The sequence below is a fragment of the Suncus etruscus genome, chromosome 1 (genome assembly GCF_024139225.1).
Source record: "Suncus etruscus isolate mSunEtr1 chromosome 1, mSunEtr1.pri.cur, whole genome shotgun sequence".
Classification (NCBI taxonomy): Eukaryota; Metazoa; Chordata; class Mammalia; order Eulipotyphla; family Soricidae; genus Suncus; species Suncus etruscus.
The window spans coordinates 173,826,104-173,846,528 of record NC_064848.1 but is presented as its reverse complement, the minus strand read 5'-3'; the positions used below and the strand labels follow the sequence as shown (position 1 = coordinate 173,846,528).

Genomic DNA, 20,425 nt, shown 5'->3' with positions numbered 1-20,425 from the left:
AAATGATTTGTTAATATATTTCAAAGGCTGGAGCGATGATAGTACAGAGGGTAAGGCACTTGCCTTGTCCATGGCTAACCTGGATTTGATCCCTGGGATCCCATAAGCTCCTGCACTTCATCAGGATTGGCCCAAAATCTAAAAAAAAAAAAAATTTACACATATATTAGGACTGTGAAGATAATAGAGCCTGTATGGCACTTGCCTTGTACACCATCAACCCTGGGCTCGACCTCCTCTGAACTATATATGTTTCTGCCAAGCTTCATCAGGAGGAAGCCCTAAGCATAGTTGGGTGTGGCCCCCCAAAATATATATACATATATATTTAAAATGTTGATACTTTGACATAGTATTGGACTAAGGTCATTTCGAGTATCTCCCTTAATTTTTTACCATTTCTAATCAAAGGTGGGAAAATACCTTTTATTTCCTTTTTAAATCAAGACTATTAGGTTGAACTTATAAACTCTGCCTACCTTTTCTGTAAATAATTCTGTGACTAAGAAAAATGACTGGAGGAGGATGAGTAAACAGTTACGTGCATTGAAAAACTGGAAGGAAGCAGAGTCAGTTTATTCTGATAGCTAGACACTTTTTATGGCCCTTTGCTGCCCTCGTGATTTCATAAAGATCAGAATTTATATTATAAAATCTGTGCCCAGTACTGAAACTTGTCTTTACAGTGCTTGACTTGGCAACTTGAGAGTAGAATTTAAAAGGCTTTATTCTTGTGTAGTAAAAGGTTTCTCACTCCCCCAAACTAAACTATAGGAATTAACAGTGACTTTATATTTCCCCAAAATGGAGTATAAGTAACAGGAAGAAAGGCATGAATGCAGATATCAGGGTACCTGGAGATAAAGGCAGATTTTTTTGTTGTTTCTTTTTGGTTTTGTATTTGTTTTGGGGCCATACCCAGCAGTGCTAAAGGCTTACTGCAGGCTCTTTGCTCAGGGATCACTCCTGATGGTGCTTGGGGAACCATGTAGGATTCTGGGGATCAAATCTGGATTGACCACGTGCCAAGCAAGCAACCTACCCTCTGTACCATCTCTCTGATCCAATAAAGACCTTTCTTAAAGTCAGGGGGCACACCTAGCACACCTGGCATGGGTAGGGTGTGAGATGCAGTGCTCTGAATCTTATACCTGTTAGGAAGAACCTCACACAAGAGGCACATGCTTTAGTCTAGCCCAAAGGGTTGCATTTTTAGTCATTTACTCATTTTCTTTAGAGCATGGTGGGGAATCCTCTAGCTTCTACTGAACTAATAAAGTCTTCTTTGTGAATTGTTCTCCATTTATTCCTACAGGGAGAAAACTGGTTATCCTGGATGTTTGAGAAGTTGGTGGTTGTAATGGTGTTTTACTTCATCTTGTCCATCATTAATTCTATGGCACAAAGTTATGCCAAACGAATCCAGCAGCAGGTGGACTCCGAGGAGAAAACGAAATAAGCAGGAAAGGTTTTACAGCAGAATTAGGATGGATGGGTTCTACCTGAAGTTGGGAGATCCCCACAGGAAGCAGGAAAATTCCCTTTTCCAACCTGTATAAAAATGTTTCTTTTAATTTTCTGAAAGCAATTTAGTCCCTATTTTGCACTCACATGCTTTTCTTCGATGTGCTAAGTAAGGTAAGATTCACCCTCAGTTCAGTCTGAATTCTATTTTTACTAGGGTGGATTGTGATACTCAGCATCAAATCTAACAGAAACTGGCCTATTTGTCCCTTTTAAAAGACCCACACACTACAATTAAAGAGCTCCAGATCCCTCCCACCCGCCAAAAAAAAAAAAAGTTCTAGGTATATTAACTTTGTCAAGCTTTTTTAGGCTTGTCACAAATGACTGCTTTGTTTTTCTAAATCAATAAATTGTATATAAGTTATACTAGATTAACAGTCTTGCATGTCTATCATGGTAAAATTTAATATCACCCTACCCAACTCTTCCTCTTCCACCTGAAACAAAAGGAAAAGGGCCATTTTGAGATGCATTGCACATTCTCCTGGGAAATGGATCTTTAAATTTTGAAACAGTATCAAGAAAATATGATTGGTGTCTCACAAATTAGTTGACACCATTTTTTATTCTGTATATTTAGGATGAAGTCATGGAAAAACTTTATAAATACATCTTTGATCATTCCAAAATTGTGTTCGTTTTCTTGAGCGTTTTGGTTCTCACTTCCCTGTAGCTTCTACCAACTGATTTGGAGTGTTGCCAAATCCACGTATAGTCATAACTTGTGAAGCCATTTGTGTGAAAGCATTTTGGGGTAAAAGAGGTATGGCTCTGGAATTGGGCAACTAGCTACACATACTGCTGAAATAGCACCTTTGGGATTGGTGTAACAAGGGTTTTTCTTAGTTTGTGAAAACAGTTAAGAGGATAATATAGAAATCATATGATACTATAGAAAGACTCATTTTTTATCATGTTTTCTCATCTGTTTATTTTAGCTCAGTCTGTACTTTGATTTTAACTGACAAAAGCGTACTTTGTGTGACCTAAGTTACTTACCTTTATTTAGTGTGTTTGTTCTTATGTATTGTTTTGTTTGGGGGATATTTCTGGTTGAATTCAGTCTTTTTTTCTTTCAGCTTTCAAGGAAAATTAAGTTTTATGTTTTTTCTTTAGGAAAATGGGTCCTAACATTAAGTTGAACATAGTATTGGGCTTGAATCTCAACCAGAAATGCCTAATTTGTTTTATCAAATCCTACCTGCATGCCTGCTTAAAATGTCTCTCATCATGACATCTCCATGGTTGTACCATCTTGTCAGGTAGCTTATCAGATTGATGTTGACTGTTGAATCTCATGGCAACAGCAGTCGATGGGCTGTCTGACATTTTGGTATCTTTCATCTGACCATCCATGTCCAATGTTCACATTAAATATTACCCAGCATCTGACTTACAATTTTAAAATTCTGGTTCTTGTGTCCAGTCACACTTTGACTCTTTGTGCCATGATATTGAAGCAATACTGAATTGAGAAGATTTTATAAAAATTTAGAAGCTTCTATAACACCACTGAATAAATAGCAAGTAGCCTGCATTATAGTTTTAAAAAGTTATTCCTTCCTTAATGATTTTGTTTCTGTCCAGAACTTTTTATGATCATGACTGTTGCCTTACTTACATGCAGCACTCAAATGTTTTATTAGAGAAGTCAGCTTCTAGTTGTGTTTCAACTTCTTCACCAGCATTTTATTTGGTGTTTGAAGAAAGGAAAACAAATATGCACATTGTACTGTTTGCACTAATGCTTTGGACTTTATTGATAACTTTCTTTCATCATAGGTTATTCACAAATTAAATTTTTTCTTAGGCTAAAGAGCTAAGTGATTAATTCAGTTAACTTATGATGTTGTTGGGGGTTTTTTTCCCCCTCATTCAAATGAGTATGCTTTAAAAAATTATAGATTGTTCTCCTCAGCTCTTCCTTTAAGTGTTCAAGTTCATTTAATGGCAGTCTCACTCCATGGTTCCGGTGGCAGCAGTCGGCGATACCTCTGTTCCAGTGCTTTTACTAAAAATTCTTGTATCTACTATAGTTCAAGCACATAACCTAATAGAATTCCAGATGATGGGAGACCAAAACATTTGTAAGTGGATGGTTTAACATTATTGCAAATAAAAAAGGGCCTGGGAATTCTCATGATTCCATTTCTGCTTTAAGTCTCATTTTGTGCTTTCAAGTATCTGCAGTAGTTTATGCCTAGTCATCAAACAAGACAGTGTGATATAATACATGAACAGTATGTTAACTTTACACATGAATTTATAGAGGGAACACCTCCCTTAAAACGTTATGTGGAGGCCGGAGAGATAGTACAGCGGTAGGGTGTTTGCCTTGCGGGCAGCCAATCCAAAACAGACAGTGGTTCTAATCCCGGCATTATCCCGTATGGTCTCCCGTGCCTGCCAGGAGTGATTTCTGAGCATAGAGCCACCGCTCTGCTCAAGTCATTCACACCTGAGCGCCACTGGGTATGACCCAAAAACCAAAAATAAACAAAAAAAAAATGTATAGAAACTTGTAGCACTTTCTATACTTGCTGTACATCTATATTATCTGGGCTATAAGTCTTGGCAGAAAATATTTGGGTGGGGGAATCCTACATCTGGCATTGCTTGGGGGTTACTCCTGGCTCTGCACTCAAGAATCAGTCCTGGCAAGCTCTGGTCAGTCATATGAGATGTCGGGGATCAAATGTGCAAGCAAGCACCCTACCCACTCTGTACTACTGCTTCAGCCCCAGAAAAGATTGTTTTACTTTTTGTTTGGATGAGTAGAAGGCAGGACTAGAATGAAGCTTCCTGGGGTTTTTTTATTTGGTTTTTTTGCTTTTTTGGCCCACACCCAGTGACACCCGGGCTCCTCCTGGCTCTGCGCTTAGCAATCTCTCCTGGCTTGGGGGACTATATGAGACGCTGGGGGATCTAACAAGGTCCATCATAGGTCAGCCGAGTGCAAGGCAAACACCCTACTGCTTTGCCACCGCGCTGGCCCCAAGCTGAGGTTTTTGAAGATTTACAAAGATAGCATGAGACTTGTCTGTTCTCCCTGGTCATTCAGACTTTGATATGTTGAGGACAGATAATTTATTAAACTAAATTAGTCAATAGATATCCCTCCTAGACCCAGGATAAATTGAGTTTTTACTGACCTATATGGAAAAAACTAGGAGTAAATACAGTGGGTGGGGTGTTTACCTTGCATACATTTGACCCAGGTTCCATACACTGCATCCCATATAGTCTCCTGAGCACACAAGGAGTAATCCCTTAGCAGAGTCAGGACTAGACCTTGAACACTGCCAGGCATGCCCCACCTCCCCCTAAAAAGAAGACTTCCCTTGTACTCTACTGATCCAGATTTAATCCCTGGTACCCCCTGAAATGCCCTGAGTTCCTCCAAGAGTGATCCCTGAGCACCACTAGGTATGACCAAAAAAGTCTTTCCAGCGTTATGAAACCCATGTGCTCTAGTTTTAACTTAAGATTTTTATTTTGAGCCTAGATTCATCTATAAAAACATATAAGGCCAGAGAGCTGATTTAATTTCCTCAAGCATAAGCAGAGAATAGCCCCCAACCACCTCTGAGTGTTACTCCAAAAAATAAATGACTCAGGAAGATAACCCAAAATGTTATATGTATATGTTTTGCATGTGGGAGCCCCAAGTTCAGTCCCCCGTCCTGTATGATCCCTTAGTACCACCAGGTTTGACCCAAAAATTTATTTTTTAAAAAGAGATAAACAACTAAAGAGATGGCTGGAGCGATACCCTCTGCAGGAAGTAGGGCATTTGCCTTCATAAGGCCACCCAAATTCTATCCTGGCACCCCATATGGTCCCCTGAATGACAGGAGTAATTCATGAGAGCAGGGTCAGGAGTAACTCCTAAGCATCACTGGATGTGACCCAAGAACAAAACAATCAAAACACAACTAACATGGGGTAGGGAGTGGTGTGTAAAAAAAAAAGCTAACATAGGGCCAGAGATGTAGCTGAGCAATAGAACCATTTGCCTTGTATGGTGTGGCCCTCAATCCATTTCCAGGTACCACAAACAAAAATATTTTTAATATAGTCAGAGTACAGGAGTAAGATGCTTAACTTGAGACTTATTAACACTGCATTGTCATCAGCACTTCCAAGTATGGCCCAAATCATCACCACCACCACCACAAAAAAAAATTTTTTTTAATTGTTTCATTAGGGCTGGAGAGAGAGGTTAAGGCACTTTATTTACATGCAGCCAACCCTAGTTTTTTTTTCTTTTTTTTTCTTTTTTTTTGTTTTTAGGGCCACGCCCATTGGATGCTCAGGGGTTACTCCTGGCTAAGTGCTCAGAAATTGCCCCTGGCTTGGGGGGACCATATGGGACGCTGGGTGATTGAACCGTGGTCCTTCTTTGGCTAGCGCTTGCAAGGCAGACACCTTACCTCTAGCACCACCTCGCCGGCCCCCCTAGTTTTTGTTCCCTGACCCCACCAACCCTAGTTTTTATCCCCTATACTGTTTAATAGCCCCCCAATACCACCAAAAGTGACCCTCAAACATAAAACCAGGAATAAGCCCAGTGTGGCCCTCAAATAAGAAAAAATTTAAATTTATTGTGATAAATGTATATTCCCAATTTTGGGGGGAACCACACCTGGTGATGCTCAGGGGTGACTCCTGGCTATGCACTTCAGAAATCACTCCTGTCTTGGGGGACCCCACATGGGACACCAGGAGTGGAATCCCTGGGTCAGCCATGTGCAAGGCAAATGCCCTACAGCTGCGCCATCGCTCGGCCCTCCCAAATTTTTTTAAATTTGAATACTGGTAACATTGCATCCACTCACTCCAAAAAACAAATTTTAAGATGTTTTCAGTGAGCTTGAGCAATATAGTAGATTGGGATGTTGCCCCAGATGGTCCCCCGAGCACTGCTAGGAGTAGAGTAATTCCTGAGTACAATCAGGAGTAAGCCCTGAGCATTGACAGATATGGCCCACCCCCCTAAAAAATAAGCCTCAGCCAGCCTACTCAAAGTACAAAGCACATGTACACAAAATTCACTATGAACCAAAAAGTCTGTCCCGCCTTAAAATATTGGTATTTTCTTATTTACATGATAATAACTAGGGGTAATCCTAAAAAAAATGTAGGAGGAAAAAATAACAGCTTCCTACTGTCTTTAGAAAATATTCAGTGGGGGCCGGAGAGATAGCACAGCAGTGTTTGCCTTGCAAGTAGCCAATCCAGGACCTAAGGTGGTTGGTAAGAATCCCTGCGTCCCATATGGTCCCCTATGCCTGCCAGGAGCTATTTCTGAGCAGATAGCCAGGAGTAACCCCTGAGCACCACAGGGTGTAACCCAAAAACCAAAAAAGAAAATATTCAGTGAAGGACTGTGGGTGTGGTTGCTCAGTAGTCAGTGAAGAGGCCCCTGGGCTTCATCCGTGGAATGGGCGCACACAAAATTAATCACACACACATATACATATATGTAATCTGTGTAATGGTCACACAGAAAATCTCATATAATATGTGTAAATGGGTTTTACAATTTTTGTCTTTTTTGGTTTTGGGATCACAACCGGTGGCACTCAGGTTACTCCTGGCTCTGTGCTCAGAAATCACTCCTGGCAACCTCTGAATCCCATATGGGATGCTGAGAATCGAACCCTAGTCCATCCCAGGTCGGTTGAATGCAAGGCAAATGCCCTACTGCTGTGCTATCTCTCCGGCCTCGGTTTTACATATTTTTTAAAAAGGTGACAAGCAAAGTTTCTTCAGTAGTCCTGATTGTCTCATTCCTGTTATAAAAACAAAAAGAATGACTTATCTTACTCAGAAACATTGTGTTCATCAAAAGAAGTTTAAAACACTTAAGCAGGAGTTTCATAGCCATTTTTTGAAAATTAAGTCACTTCCCATCTCAACATATTCATCAGTTTTTCTGTTATTTACAACAACAACAAAAAAATGAGATGCTACACAGAGACTTTGTATGTGCTGTGATTTTCTTCTTTTATTTTCAGAGACAAAAAAGCACATAATGTACTTTAAGATTCTAAAAGCAATTGAGTCATTTGTATCTGGTAGTCAGGAGCTTGCATTCGGCCTTCCCTCCCTTCCCAGTGAGGACAGGAGTTCACCTGAGGTAACATGTTTGCCTTGAGGGTGAGGCTTAAATTGCAGCATCTAACCTACATGTATTTGCATATTTAATCAGCAGTCATAAGAGGATTTAAAACAAAAACCTGTTCTGAACAGCTGCTTATTCGTTGCCTTTAGAATTGTGTGTTCTTGGATAGGCAGCTGCCAACTGTTTGCTCAGTCTCTTTGACCCACTAGTCTTGCAGTTCACTGTGTGGGTGTTGATATGACCAAAATAAAAGGGGGAAAACATCATTTTAGATGACCCCAACTCTCCACCCAAACACCCTGGATTCATTGGCCCTTTTGGATTCTAATTCTGAAGTTGGTAGACGGGCCCAAAGTATGACCCAGTGAGAATGAGTCAGTCAGTAAGAGGTTTGAGGAGTCTGGGAATCGAAATGGAATCCAGCTTTGAGGGCTCGTCAGCCAAATCCACAAACGGGACATCTGTTCCTCTTAATTTAAAATAAACTTTTAAAAGGCACCAAGTTGCTTGGCTCCTTGTTTCTTTGTGTCAGCAGCAATTGCTGCTCTAACTTGGGAAGCCTAGAAACAAAATCTGGCATCTCCAGGGCACGTTTCAGAAAGGGTGGCACATAATTGCTTCGGGAAGGGAAGCGATGGTTTTACAGTACAGAGTTTGGAAATCCCCTTGGGGTAATCAGCCCAGGTGTTCAACCCATTTGTTAACCATTTCCAAATGACTCAAAGGACACAGGGATCGTTTGGACATAGTCCAGCTCTCACTCTGAACTGTAGTCTTTATTTGCATTGGAAACCACATTCCTGACTTATCAAAGGGGAAAATGGCTTACTCTGGGCATCTAAGGCTAAAGAACACCCTAAACCACTCATCTGAATGGACAGTTACAGCCACCTTTTGGAAAGCTTTGGGGAGAAGTACATCTACAAGTTGCCTCTTCTCCTACATCCTTTGAAGAAAATAACTTGATTTAAGGAAGAGGTCCTGGAAGAAACTTTTTTTTCTCCTTCAGCCTACCCAATTGTATTGGGATCTGATCCCAAATTTAGTGCCATCTCAGCCCTTTGGGGGGCAGTGGATGAGCAGCTTCTGCTTCAGACCACTTAATTGTGACTCCATCTCTGTCTCATAGGGAAGGGTTGTTTGTTTTTTCAGGGAGTGCGGCAGTTTGGGACTTGAAAGGGGGTGGAGATCCCACTCCCCTAACGGTGGGGAATGACTGCCACGATTATTGTCTTCCTTTGGCACATCTCCACGTTGAAAACAAAGAGCAACTTGGATTCACTCCTCGTGGCAGTGCTGAAGGCCAGTACATCCTATCACCCAAGAACTGTTTTTCTCAACATCTTCACATTACTTGAGAAGCTCAAGGTCAAAAATAATGAAATTAGGTTTTTAGTTTTTTAGTATAGCATAGCCTCTTTACAGTCACTTTTGCCTAAGTGATGGAACTAAACCTCACACAGCCACCACATTTTGCCCTTCCTCAGATCCTTAGGACTTCATCTATTGGAGCAAGAGAGATAATACAGCAGGCAGAGCACTTGTTTTACTTGCCTGGCACCTCATCAGGTCCCCCGAGCCTCACCAGTAGTGATCCATGAGTGCAGAATAGAAGTAAGCCCTGAACACTGCCAGGTATGGCCCCAAACCAAATAACAGATATTATTGCTTTATTCTGCCCATTACCTTCTACCCACATCCCTTACCTTTCCATGGCATAAACTTTGTACACAACCAAGATTAGTTCCCTGGAACTCCTCTGGCGAGCCCTGTACCAGGAAGCACCGCAGATGACGCTAGCCTTGATAATCTTTGCTTGCTCTGCACACTCTTCAGTATGTTTACCTGTATTGTATTTAACCATTAAATCCTTACAACAACCGCATCAGGAAATAAGACAAACAAATGCAGTAATTAGCTGGAGGAAACAAGGAAATAGCAGAGAAAGGCTTCAAACCCTAACCATTTTGGCTCTTAGCCATCCCATTCTTCAGACTAGTACAATGTTAAAAGTACAAGCTTGCAGATACCTTTTACATCTGGACTTAACAAGGCAAGTAGGTGATGAAGAAAGGGAGGCAATAGATAGTTAATGCCGCAGCATTACAGAGTTTGTGCTTTTTCACTAGACCCACCTTTATGTGTCCTTGTAGCATAGGCTTGGAAAAGCCAGGTTTGTTCTTGGCTGTGTACACAGGTTCCAAACTGATATTTGCTCTAATTATGATTACAAAGCAATTTCTGTTTGTACAGGCCTTTTTTTTTTTTCTTTTTCAAGCACTTTCACCTCTTGAATTTTATTTGCTCTTCATAACACCTGACAGGGAACAAATCCTGGACTCCCACTTGTGAAGCTTGTGTCCAGCCCTTTGAGCTGTGTCCTGGCTCAGTGACCTCTCCAACCAGTGTCTCCCCGAGTCAGCCCCTGTGCCCCCACCCTGCCTCTTCTGTTACTCTTGGCTTAGCCTTGTTTGGTTTCCTTTCCATTACCTACATATTTCACAATGAGTTTGCCTGTTTACTTGCATTTACTGTTTTCCTCCCACAAGGGTAGCCACTGTTGTGTTCTTTAGGAGCTGAAGGAGGCTTCAGCCAACCTGTGACAGACATGCCGGTGGGACACAGAGGAAGCCAGGCATCACTGTGATCTGAAGAAAATTCACACTAGGCAAGGCTAGGGAAAAAGAAGTGAGATGAGGGGGAAAGAACCCTGAAGGGGCCATAGGGGTGACACAAGCCGTAGGGCATTTGCCTTGCACATGCTAACCTAGGACAGAATGTGATTTGATCCCTGGTGTCCCAGAATGGTCCCCCAAGCCAGAAGTGATTTCTGAGCGCATAACCAGGAGTACTGAGCTTCACGGGGTGTGGCCCCCAAAAAACAAAACAACCTGAAAATTATCTAGATGATACTAAATACTAGAGCTGAGGAGACAGACCAGAGGGAATGTAGGAGACCTTGTTATGTCCCACACTCCCACTGTCCCCCCCAAAAAAAAAAAATTGGGAGAGTTTTCTTTTGGGGAGGGTGCCTAGCCTGTTAAATTCTCACTCTGGCCTAAGAACTTTATTTTTAAACCTTTTTTTCAAAGTGTCTCCAGCCCATCTGGGGTCATGACCCAGTTTAAGGCTTCAGCACTCTGTAAAATTTCCCTATCAAAGAACAAAAGGCTTCTTCAGTGAATTCTTGCGAGTGGCACATCCTTTCCCCTTAAGCTATCCTCTGAACCCGAGCTTGTTTTGTTGCTGTGGAAGAGAACACCGCGCCTACATTTGAGGGGCCACAGGAAACGCCATTAAAATTCCTCTCCCCAGTTGTATCCTGCTTGCTTCACCAATGACTCCTGCCTCTGAGCACTGGGAGGATGGTAATTCCTGGATAGATCATCTGTCTTTATAAGGAGAAAAGTCTGGCTGGGCGATTTCCTGTAGGTTTCCACTGGAGGCCAAGATCTCAGCAATGCTAGGCTGGACGTCAGTGGCCGCCACCTAGAACCAAGCTGCCATAAATATTCCCCCTGTAAGTTCAAGAACATCCTCCCAAGCTGCCTTTGCCAAGGCAAAAGGCAAAAGTCCTGACTCGGCGGACATACCTTTCAGAACATGCGGTCAAGGCGACTTTCCATTTGACAGCTTGGGTGGCCGGTGCTTGTTACAAATTTTGGTCACTGATGATCTACTTATTGACGTTGGGCCAGTAAGAGTTCAGAATAAATGAAATCTGAACCCGACAATTATACCGCTCTCCAGGCACACCAAAGTTCACCAAAGGAGATGTCCTTGTGTTACAATCCTTCACTTGAAGAAGGAAAGACCAAACTGCTCAGCCTGATGGGAGCAGTTTGCAAAGCCCTGGGAGAAACGGTTTTTTTCAGAGTTCCTGGCCCTGACAGGATCAGACATAATTAGATGCCTATCGGTAAACAGCATTTCTGTGGGAGTGCTTTGCTCAATGTCAGAAGAAACTCAGGAGGTTGTAATGTGTGTTTGAAGAATGGAGAGATCAAAGAGCTGTTCAGATGCCCTGCATTTTCTCAAATAGACAGAGACTCATTGAGCATAAAAGATATCCTTGAAGGAAAAGACACACACACATCACGACACACACACACACTCCACACACACACACACCACACACACACACACACACACAAACAGATACCCTTGGTCCTCTATAAAGTGGAAGTTAAAAACCTTTCAGACACAAAAGCTTTTCTACTTTGTTTCTTTTCCTCTTTGCTGTTTCTGGCCTGGGGCCACACTGGCCTGTGACCGTAGTACACTCAATTGCGGTGCTCGCCAGGAGTGGCCAATGTCAGGGTTTGGTGTTTTGTAGATATGGGGGTAGAAACCAGGGGCCCTCAGACATGAATGCATGAGCTCAGGCACTGACCACTTCCCTAATGAGTGGAGCACTGTAGCTGTACTGGGTGTGACACTTTGATGCCAGAGAGAGGTCACTGGGATTGTATTCAGGTACATGGGGCTGGTGTTAGGGACCAAACTTGGTTTTCCCTGCTTCAGACTTGGCAAGGCAGGCATGCTACTTCTGAGAAGAGTATGTGGAACCAGTAAGACCCCAAAGTTTGGTCTTGAACTTCTCCCTCCCTCCTCTGAACAATCTGGAACACTATGTACTTCCTACAACCCTCATTAGCCTAATCATGTTACAGAGCATTGATTCAGTTACACGACCCAGTTAATTTTTGGTTCTCAGAGTTGAACTCGGGACCTCATACTTGTGCTTCACCACATGAAGTTCTTCCCGGCCTAAATTATTTAAAATCCTTGTGTTAGGTGTTTGAGGGGGACACATCAGCAATGTGAGGCAATACAAAGACTGAATTTTGTGGTGTCTGCAGAGACAGACATTTGTCCACTGATCTATATCTCCAAGGCCCTGTGTTGAATTTTGACTTATTTTATTTACTTTGATTTGGGGTCCAAACCCAACAGTTCCTCTCCGGACCTACTGTCAGCTCTGCATGCAAGGATCATTCCTAGTAATACTCAGGGGGGCTGACCACAGATGGTGCCAGGGATGGAACCTGGGCTTCCTACATGCAAAACTTTTCTCAGCCCTTTCTAGCTTTTAGTTACTTGGTTTTTTTTTTTTTGTTTTGTTTTGTTTTTGTTTTTGTTTTTTGTTTTTTTTTTTGTTTTTTGGTTTTTTTGGGTCAACACCCCGGCGGTGCTCAGGGGTTTACTCCTGGCTGTCTGCTCAGAAATATCTCCTGGCAGCACGGGGGGGGGGGGGGGGGGGCATATGGGACACCACCTTTGGTCCTGGATTGGCTGCTTGCAAGGCAAACGCCGCTGTGCTATCTCTCCCGGGCCCATGTTTTTTTTTTGTTTTTTTTTTGCTTTTGTACCACTGCAGTGTTCAGGAGTGACCCTTAAGAAGCTAAGAAACAATAGCTGGGCCCGGAGAGATAGCACCAGCGGCGTTTGCCTTGCAAGCAGCCCATCTAGGACCAAAGGTGGGTTGGTTCAAATCCCCGTGTCCCATATGGTCCCCCGTGCCTGCCAGGAGCGATTTCTGAGCAGACAGCCAGAGTAACCCCTGAGCACCGCCGGATTGACCCAAAAACCAAAAAAAAAGAAAGAAAGAAAGAAACAATAGCTATGGCAGGGATCATCTTTTTATCTTTTTTTTGGTTTTGGGGTCACACCTGGCAGCACTCAGGGGTTACTCCTGGCTATGCTCAGAAATCGCCCCTGGCAGGCACAGGGGACCATATGGGACACCGGGATTCAAACCACTGACCTTCTGCATGAAAGGCAAACGCCTTACCTCCAGGTCAGCTAGCCACATGGCAAAGCAAGTGCTTCCTGTACTATCTCTTCAGGCCCTTATTATTCTCTTTTAATAAAAAAAAAAAAAAAAAAAAAAAACACGATTAGAGGGATGGTACTTGCTTGCCTTGCACCTGGTCAACCCAGGTTTTGATTTCCACACCCCCATATGGTCCCTTCTATCACCACTAGACTCAGAATAAGGCCTAAGTACAATGGCACAAAAACAATTAAGAAAATGAAGAAGACCCAGGAGACCTGCATTCCCACAAAGAATTAATAGACAAGTTAGTGTGAATCCTTATATACCTACACACACACCCCAATCTGAGTCTCCCACTCTTGATCTTGGGGACCTGGCCCAGGAGGGCAAAGCAGGGACCGGCAGGAATGAAGACGTTCAGGCCAGTGGGCTACTGGTCCAGCATGGTCCTATGTGAAATGAATCTTAATCAAGTAGGACAATCCACCTGTTTTGCATAACAGAAAAGGCCCTTTATGTCCTTAGCTCAATAGCAATGGAAAAGGGCACTGTAGAAGTAGGGAGTGGGCAGACTTCAAAAGAATTGGAATCCAGGACAAAGGTTTAGGTTTCAAAAGAGGTCTTGCAAACAAAGGGCATGTCTTTATTCTCTTAATGTACTGCATAGGTAGTGAACAGAAATAGCTTTTAAATTATATAACATGGCTTCACAAATAAAATATTTTAATTTCTGTCCTTTCTTGTGGGAGTTGGTCCCCTTAACTGAAAGTGTTCAGGACTTACTCCTGGTTCTGCACTCAGGAGTTACTCCTGGTTTGTTTGGAGGACAATATGGGATGCCAGGGATCAATATCTGAGTCAGCCAGTGCATGGTATATGTACTACCCACTGTACACTCCAGCCCCAAAATAATTTAACTTCTTCAAAAAGAGAGAAGGGTACTTTTCTTCTTCTTCTTCTTCTTCTTCTTCTTCTTCTTCTTCTTCTTCTTCTTCTTCTTCTTCTTCTTCTTCTTCTTCTTCTTCTTCTTCTTCTTTTCTCTCTCTCTCCTCTCTCTCTCTCTCTCTCTCTCGCTCTCCTCTCTCTCTCCTCTCTCTCTCTCTCTCTCGCTCTCTCATTGGATAGCCCAAACCCAGTGGTGCTCAAACTTACTCCTCTGTGCTCAGGGATCACACCCAGCAGTACTCAGGGGATCGCCTGGAATGCCAGAGATATGCCGTCTGCAAGGCAAGCACCCTACCTGCTGGACTATAGTGCCAGCCCTCAACTCACTCTTTATCTTGCCTGGTCCATGCAGCACCTTTCTTTGCAGGTGTTCCAAGGATGTTTGTTGAATTAAGCTCACATCCTGCTTCTTTCATGCTGTTCACCAGAAGCTGAGCTTAAGCAAAGGCCGTTTTCAAATGTGAAACGCCCATCTTTTGCCTCATGTTTCTTACTATTGTGTTCCCATGCACCTTTCACCTATTGAAAACAAGCTTTATATTCAGTTCCTTTCTTTTTTTTTTTTTTTTAAACTTGGTATTTATATTAGGGTCATTGATGCAAGGTTTATTCTTTTTTTTTTTTTTTTTTTGGTTTTTGGGCCACACCCTGTGACGCTCAGGGGTTACTCCTGGCTATGCGCTCAGAAGTTGCTCCTGGCTTCTTGGGGGACCATATGGGACGCCGGGGGATCGAACCGAGGTCCGTCCTAGGCTAGCGCTGGCAAGGCAGGCACCTTACCTCCAGCGCCACCGCCTGGCCCCCTATTCAGTTCCTTTCTACATTTCCCAGTGCTTTGCTCCAGAAGTGTTCTGGTCAATAGAAACACAGTGCAAACTTCGAGGCAATTTAATAATTTTTTGGTGATGGGGTCACACCCAGAGGTGCTCAGGACTTTTTTGCAAAGGTTTTGGGCCACACCCAGCGGCACTCAGGGGTTACTCCTGGCTCTGTGTTCAGAAATCACTCCTGGCGGGCTCAGGGGACCATATGGGATGCTGGAGATTGAACCCGGGTTCGTCCCGGGTCAGCTGTGTGCAAGGCAAATGCCCTACCACTGTACTATCTCTCCAGCCCGTCTAGGCTTATTCTTGGCTCCATGTTCAGGGATCATTTCTGGTGGGACTCAGAGGACTATTTAGGATGCATGGGAGCAAACCCAGGTTGATGGGATGCAAGGCAAGCACCTTACCCACTATACTATTGCTCCAGTCCCAATTCAATCATTTTGAACTGCTATCTTTTTTTTTTTTTTTTGGTTTTTGGGCCACACCTGGTGATGCTCAGGGGTTACTCCTGGCTATGTGCTCAGAAGTTGCTCCTGGCTTGGGGGGACCATTATGGGACGCCGGGGGATCGAACCGCGGTCCGTCCTAGGCTAGCGCAGGTAAGGCAGGCACCTTACCTTTAGCGCCACCACCCGGCCCCATCAATTCAATCATTTTTAACTGCTATCTTTTTTTTTTTAATGGGAAGTACACCCAGCTTTACTCAGGGTCACTCTAGCTGAGACTCTGGAGTCAATATACAGTATCAGGAATTAAACCAGGATCAGCTTGTATCCTACCTGCTGTGTCATCAGTCCCACCACAAGAGTTTCTTTATTTTTCTTACTTTCTATGGTGCCAGGGATTGAACCCAGGGCCTCATAGGTACAAGGTAAGACTCTACCTCTGAGACACATCTTAGTCCTATTGTACTTAATTTGAGATATAAAGATTGTATATTCTCTTATTCATATTGTCTTCAAGATCCAAAGTGAATTTTCTTATTATTTTGGTTTTGGATACATACCCAGTTGTGCTCAAGAGTTACTTTGTGCTCAGGAATCACTCCTCAGAGTTTTGGGGCACCTAGCAATGCTCCAAGGTTACTCCTGGCTCTCTGCATTCAGGAATTGCTCTTGGTGCAGTTCAGGGGACCTTACAGGGTGCCAGAGTTGAATGCATGCAAGGCAAGTGCCCTACCTACCATACTATGTCTACAGCCCCCAACATGTATTTTATACTGACAGCATTAACCCCATGAAGCTATTGGGCAGAATGTTGTAGAATCAATCAGAATGTTTGTGTACTCAAAATATGCATCATTACTTTCTTAGTTTTGAGGTCACACCTGGCAGCACTCAGGGCTCATTCTTGGCTGTGCTTGGGGACCATATACAGTGCCAAGATGTAGATGTATATCACTCCGGAGGGCCAGAGTGATAGCATAGCGGTAAGGAGCTTGCCTTGCATGTAGCTGACCCAGAATGGTCCTGGTTTCAATCCCTGGTGTCCCATATGGTCCCCCAAGCCAGGAGTGATTTCTGAGCGCATAGCCAGGAATGACTCCTGAGCATCACCCAAAAACAAACAAAAAATACCGTTTGAATCAGGGTTAGGAATGTGTAAAGCAAGTGCCTTACCCACTGTATTCTCCAAACCCCATAATTAATTTTTAGATCTTGTTTTGCTTTTGGCATCTCGTCAGTGGTGCTGGGGATGGAGCCCAGAGTCCTATTCTGCCAGACTTGTGCTCTACTCCTTCAAGTATTTCCCTAGTACCATAATTATATTTTTGTTTGTTTGAAGGTTCACACCCAGAGGTGCTCAAATGCTATTCTTGGACCCCTGTTGGTGCTTAGTGACCATATACAAAACAAGGGAAACTATTCGGGACTTTAAAGAAAGCCATACATCTGGTGCAACCAGGCATTTTATGTGAAAAACAAGCACAGATTATAGCAAATTGCCGAAGTAGTATGTTCAGTGACCCAATTCTAATTTAAAATTTAGAGAGCCCAAATGATAGCACAGCAAATAGGGCACTTTCCTTGCATACAGCTGACTTAGGTTTGATCCGTAGCACCCACCCCATATGGTTCCCCAAACACCTCCAGAGTCAGGAATAAGTCCTAGGTGCAGCTGATTGTGCCTCTTCCAAAAAATAAACCTTTAAAAGTTAAATAAAATTAAAGCCAGGGTGGTAGCTCAAAGGGCAGGAACCACATGCTTTGCTTGCAGAACCATAGCACCAACAGTCCTTAACTGGGTCCAGAGTAAGTAGCTCAGGGCATAAGGCATCTGCCTTGCGCACGCTAGCCTAGGATAGACTGCTATTCAATCCCCAGAGTCCCATGTGGTCCTCCAAGCCAGGGGCGATTTCTGAGCGCTTAGCCAGGAGTGACCCCTGAGCCGGGTGTCACACACACACACACACACACACACACACACACACACACAGAGTCCTTAATCACCACTGTGAGTGATCCCCAAACAATCAACCGTGAGTAGTCCCTGAGAACCATCTAAAAACAAACAAATGGGTAAACAAAAATTAAACTCTGGAGCCAGTGGAGCTGGGACTATAACACAGTGGGTAGAATGGTTGCCTTGCATGTGACCCAAGTTCGATCCTTGGCATCCCATCTGGTGTCCCAAGGACTGCTAGGAATGATTCCTGAATGCATAACCAGGAGTAACTCCTTATCACTACTGGGTGTGGCCCCAAAACAACAACAAATTTCTGGAGCCAGAGACAGCTCAATGGACTGTATGCATGTTTTGCATGTGGGAAAACTGGGCTCAGGTCCTGGCATGATGTGGTCCTGAGCATAGGTGGGAACAGCCCCTCATCAAAGAGCCAGAACTACCTCTAAGCACACCTGGGAGTGACCACAAACAAATACATTTGTGCAAATAAGTAAAGTAACTTTTTATTTAACATTGTCTCTTTGAGTACTTGGAGACCTTTCAGGAGTGATCCCTGAACACAGAGCTAGGAATAAGTCCTGAGCATGGGGCTGAGTGTGGTCAGAAACAAAACCAAAACAATCTTTTTGATTTTGTTCTGTTTGTCTGGGGACCAAACCTGTAAATACTCAGGGGCTGATTATTCCTGGCTCTGTGTTCAGAGATTACTTTTTTTGTTTGTTTGTTTGTTTGTTTTTGTTTTTGGGTCACACCTGGCAGCGCTCAGGGGTTGCTCCTGGCTCTATGCTCAGAAATCGCTCCTGACAGGCTCGGGGGACCATAAGGGATTCAAACCATCGTCTTTCTGCATGCAAGGCGAATGCCCTACCTCCATGCTATCTATCCAGCCCCCGAGATTACATTTTGCTTTTCTTTTTCTTTCTTTCTTTCTTTCTTTCTTTCTTTCTTTCTTTCTTTCTTTCTTTCTTTCTTTCTTTCTTTCTTTCTTTCTTTCTTTCTTTCTTTCTTTCTTCTTTCTTTTCTTTCTTTCTTTCTTTCTTTCTATTCTTCTTTCTTTCTCTTTCTTCTTTCTCTTTCTTTCTTCTTTCTTTCTTTCTTTCTTTTCTTTCTTTCTTTCTTTCTTTCTTCTTTCTTTCTTTCTTTCTTTCTTTCTTCTCTCCTCTCTCCCTTCCTTCCTTCCTTCCTTCCTTCCTTCCTTCCTTCCTTCCTTCTTCCTTCCTTCCTCCTTCCTTCCTTCTTCTTCTTCCTTCCTTCTTCTTTCTTTCTTTCTTTCTTTCTTTCTTTCTTTCTTTCTTTCTTTCTTTCTTTCTTTCTTTCTTTCTTTCTTTCTTTCTGCTTTGGGTGGTGGTGGGATGGTGGTGGTGGTGGTAGTCGTGGTGGTGGTAGTGGTGGGATGGTGGTGAGATTACATTTTTAAATTTAAAAAAAAATGGGGTAGGGTTTGGGCCATATCTGGCAGTGCTCAGGGGTTACTCCTGGCTCTGCACTCAAAAGTTACTCCTGGGGCCCGGAGAGATAGCACAGCGGCGTTTGCCTTGCAAGCAGCCAATCCAGGACCTAAGGTGGTTGGTTCGAATCCCGGTGTCCCATATGGTCCCCCGTGCCTGCCAGGAGCGATTTCTGAGCAGACAGCCAGGAGTAACCCCTGAGCACCGCCGGGTGTGGGCCAAAAACCAAAAAAAAAAAAAAGTTACTCCTGGGTTGGAGTAGTGGTGCAAGTGGTAGGACATTTGCCTTGCACATGCTAACCTAGGACAGACTGGGGTTCAAACCCCCAGCATCCCATATGGTTCCCCCAAACCAACAGATGTGGCCCAAAAACCAAATATATATATATAAAGTTACTCCTGGGGGTTGGAGAGATAGCATGGAGATAAGACATTTGCCTTGCATGCAGAAGGATGTTGGTTTGAATCCCGGCATCCTATATGGTCCCCCGAACCTCCTGCCAGGAGCAATTTCTGAGCACAGAGCCAGGAGTCACCCCTGAGCGCTGCCAGGTGTGACCCAAAAAACAAAATAAATAAATAGATAAATAAATAAATAAATAGATAAAGTTACTCCTGGCAGTCTCAGGGGACCATATGGATGCTGAGAAATCAAACCCAGGTTGGCCACGTGCAAGGCAAATGCCTCACCCGCATTCCTATCACTTCAGCCCATCAGAGATTACTTTTTTTTTTGGTTTTGCTCAGGGGTTTGGCTATCTGCTCAATATTTTTGAGCACGGAGGACCACATGGGATGTTGGGATTCGAACTAACCACCTTAGGTCCTGTGTTGGCTGCTTGCAAGGCAAACGCCCGCTGTGCTATCTCTCCGGTCCCCAGAGATTACTCTTACATTGCTTAGAAGATGTTACAGATTGAACCCTGATAGTCTAAGGCAAGTGCCTACCCACTATCTCTCCAGCCCCCCAAAAAACTTCCTTTTGCTGAGCCTAATACCACACCCTACACTAATTTATTTCCTTCTTTGCTTCCCTTGGTCATGGTTACAATGACCTGGAGTCACACTTGCCTGGCCGTGGTACTCACAGAGGGCTGCACTCCTTGACTTGTAATACTTACACGTTGTGGTGCTGGATCTTTCTGGAAGGTCTCTTCAGTGTCCACACACATGCTCACCAGGGCTCATACTTCCTGGCCAGGGTGCTGATACCTCTCCCAGTGGTTGCTCCCCAGGAGCCAGAACCAGCTAACAGTCCTGACTCCTGGGTCCATGCTTATGCACACCTTGCCATGATGGGGCCTAAATCTAGGTGCTGTGCTGGAAATTTCAGCAAGCAGAGCTGTTAGGACTACACTGTGCAAAT

The 20,425-nt window shown here is 43.5% G+C and overlaps 1 protein-coding gene across 1 annotated transcript in view; it reads left to right on the top strand.

Annotated features, from left to right (window-relative positions):
• The window catches only part of VMP1 (vacuole membrane protein 1), a 130,489-nt gene extending 126,828 nt beyond the window's left edge, over positions 1-3,661 (top strand). Inside the window, exon 12 of the mRNA XM_049772183.1 lies at positions 1,316-3,661. Coding sequence (XP_049628140.1) covers positions 1,316-1,459 — 144 coding nt within the window. The 3' untranslated portion in view covers positions 1,460-3,661. The remainder of the gene's footprint in view (positions 1-1,315) is intronic.
• Positions 3,662-20,425: the final 16,764 nt, after the last annotated feature.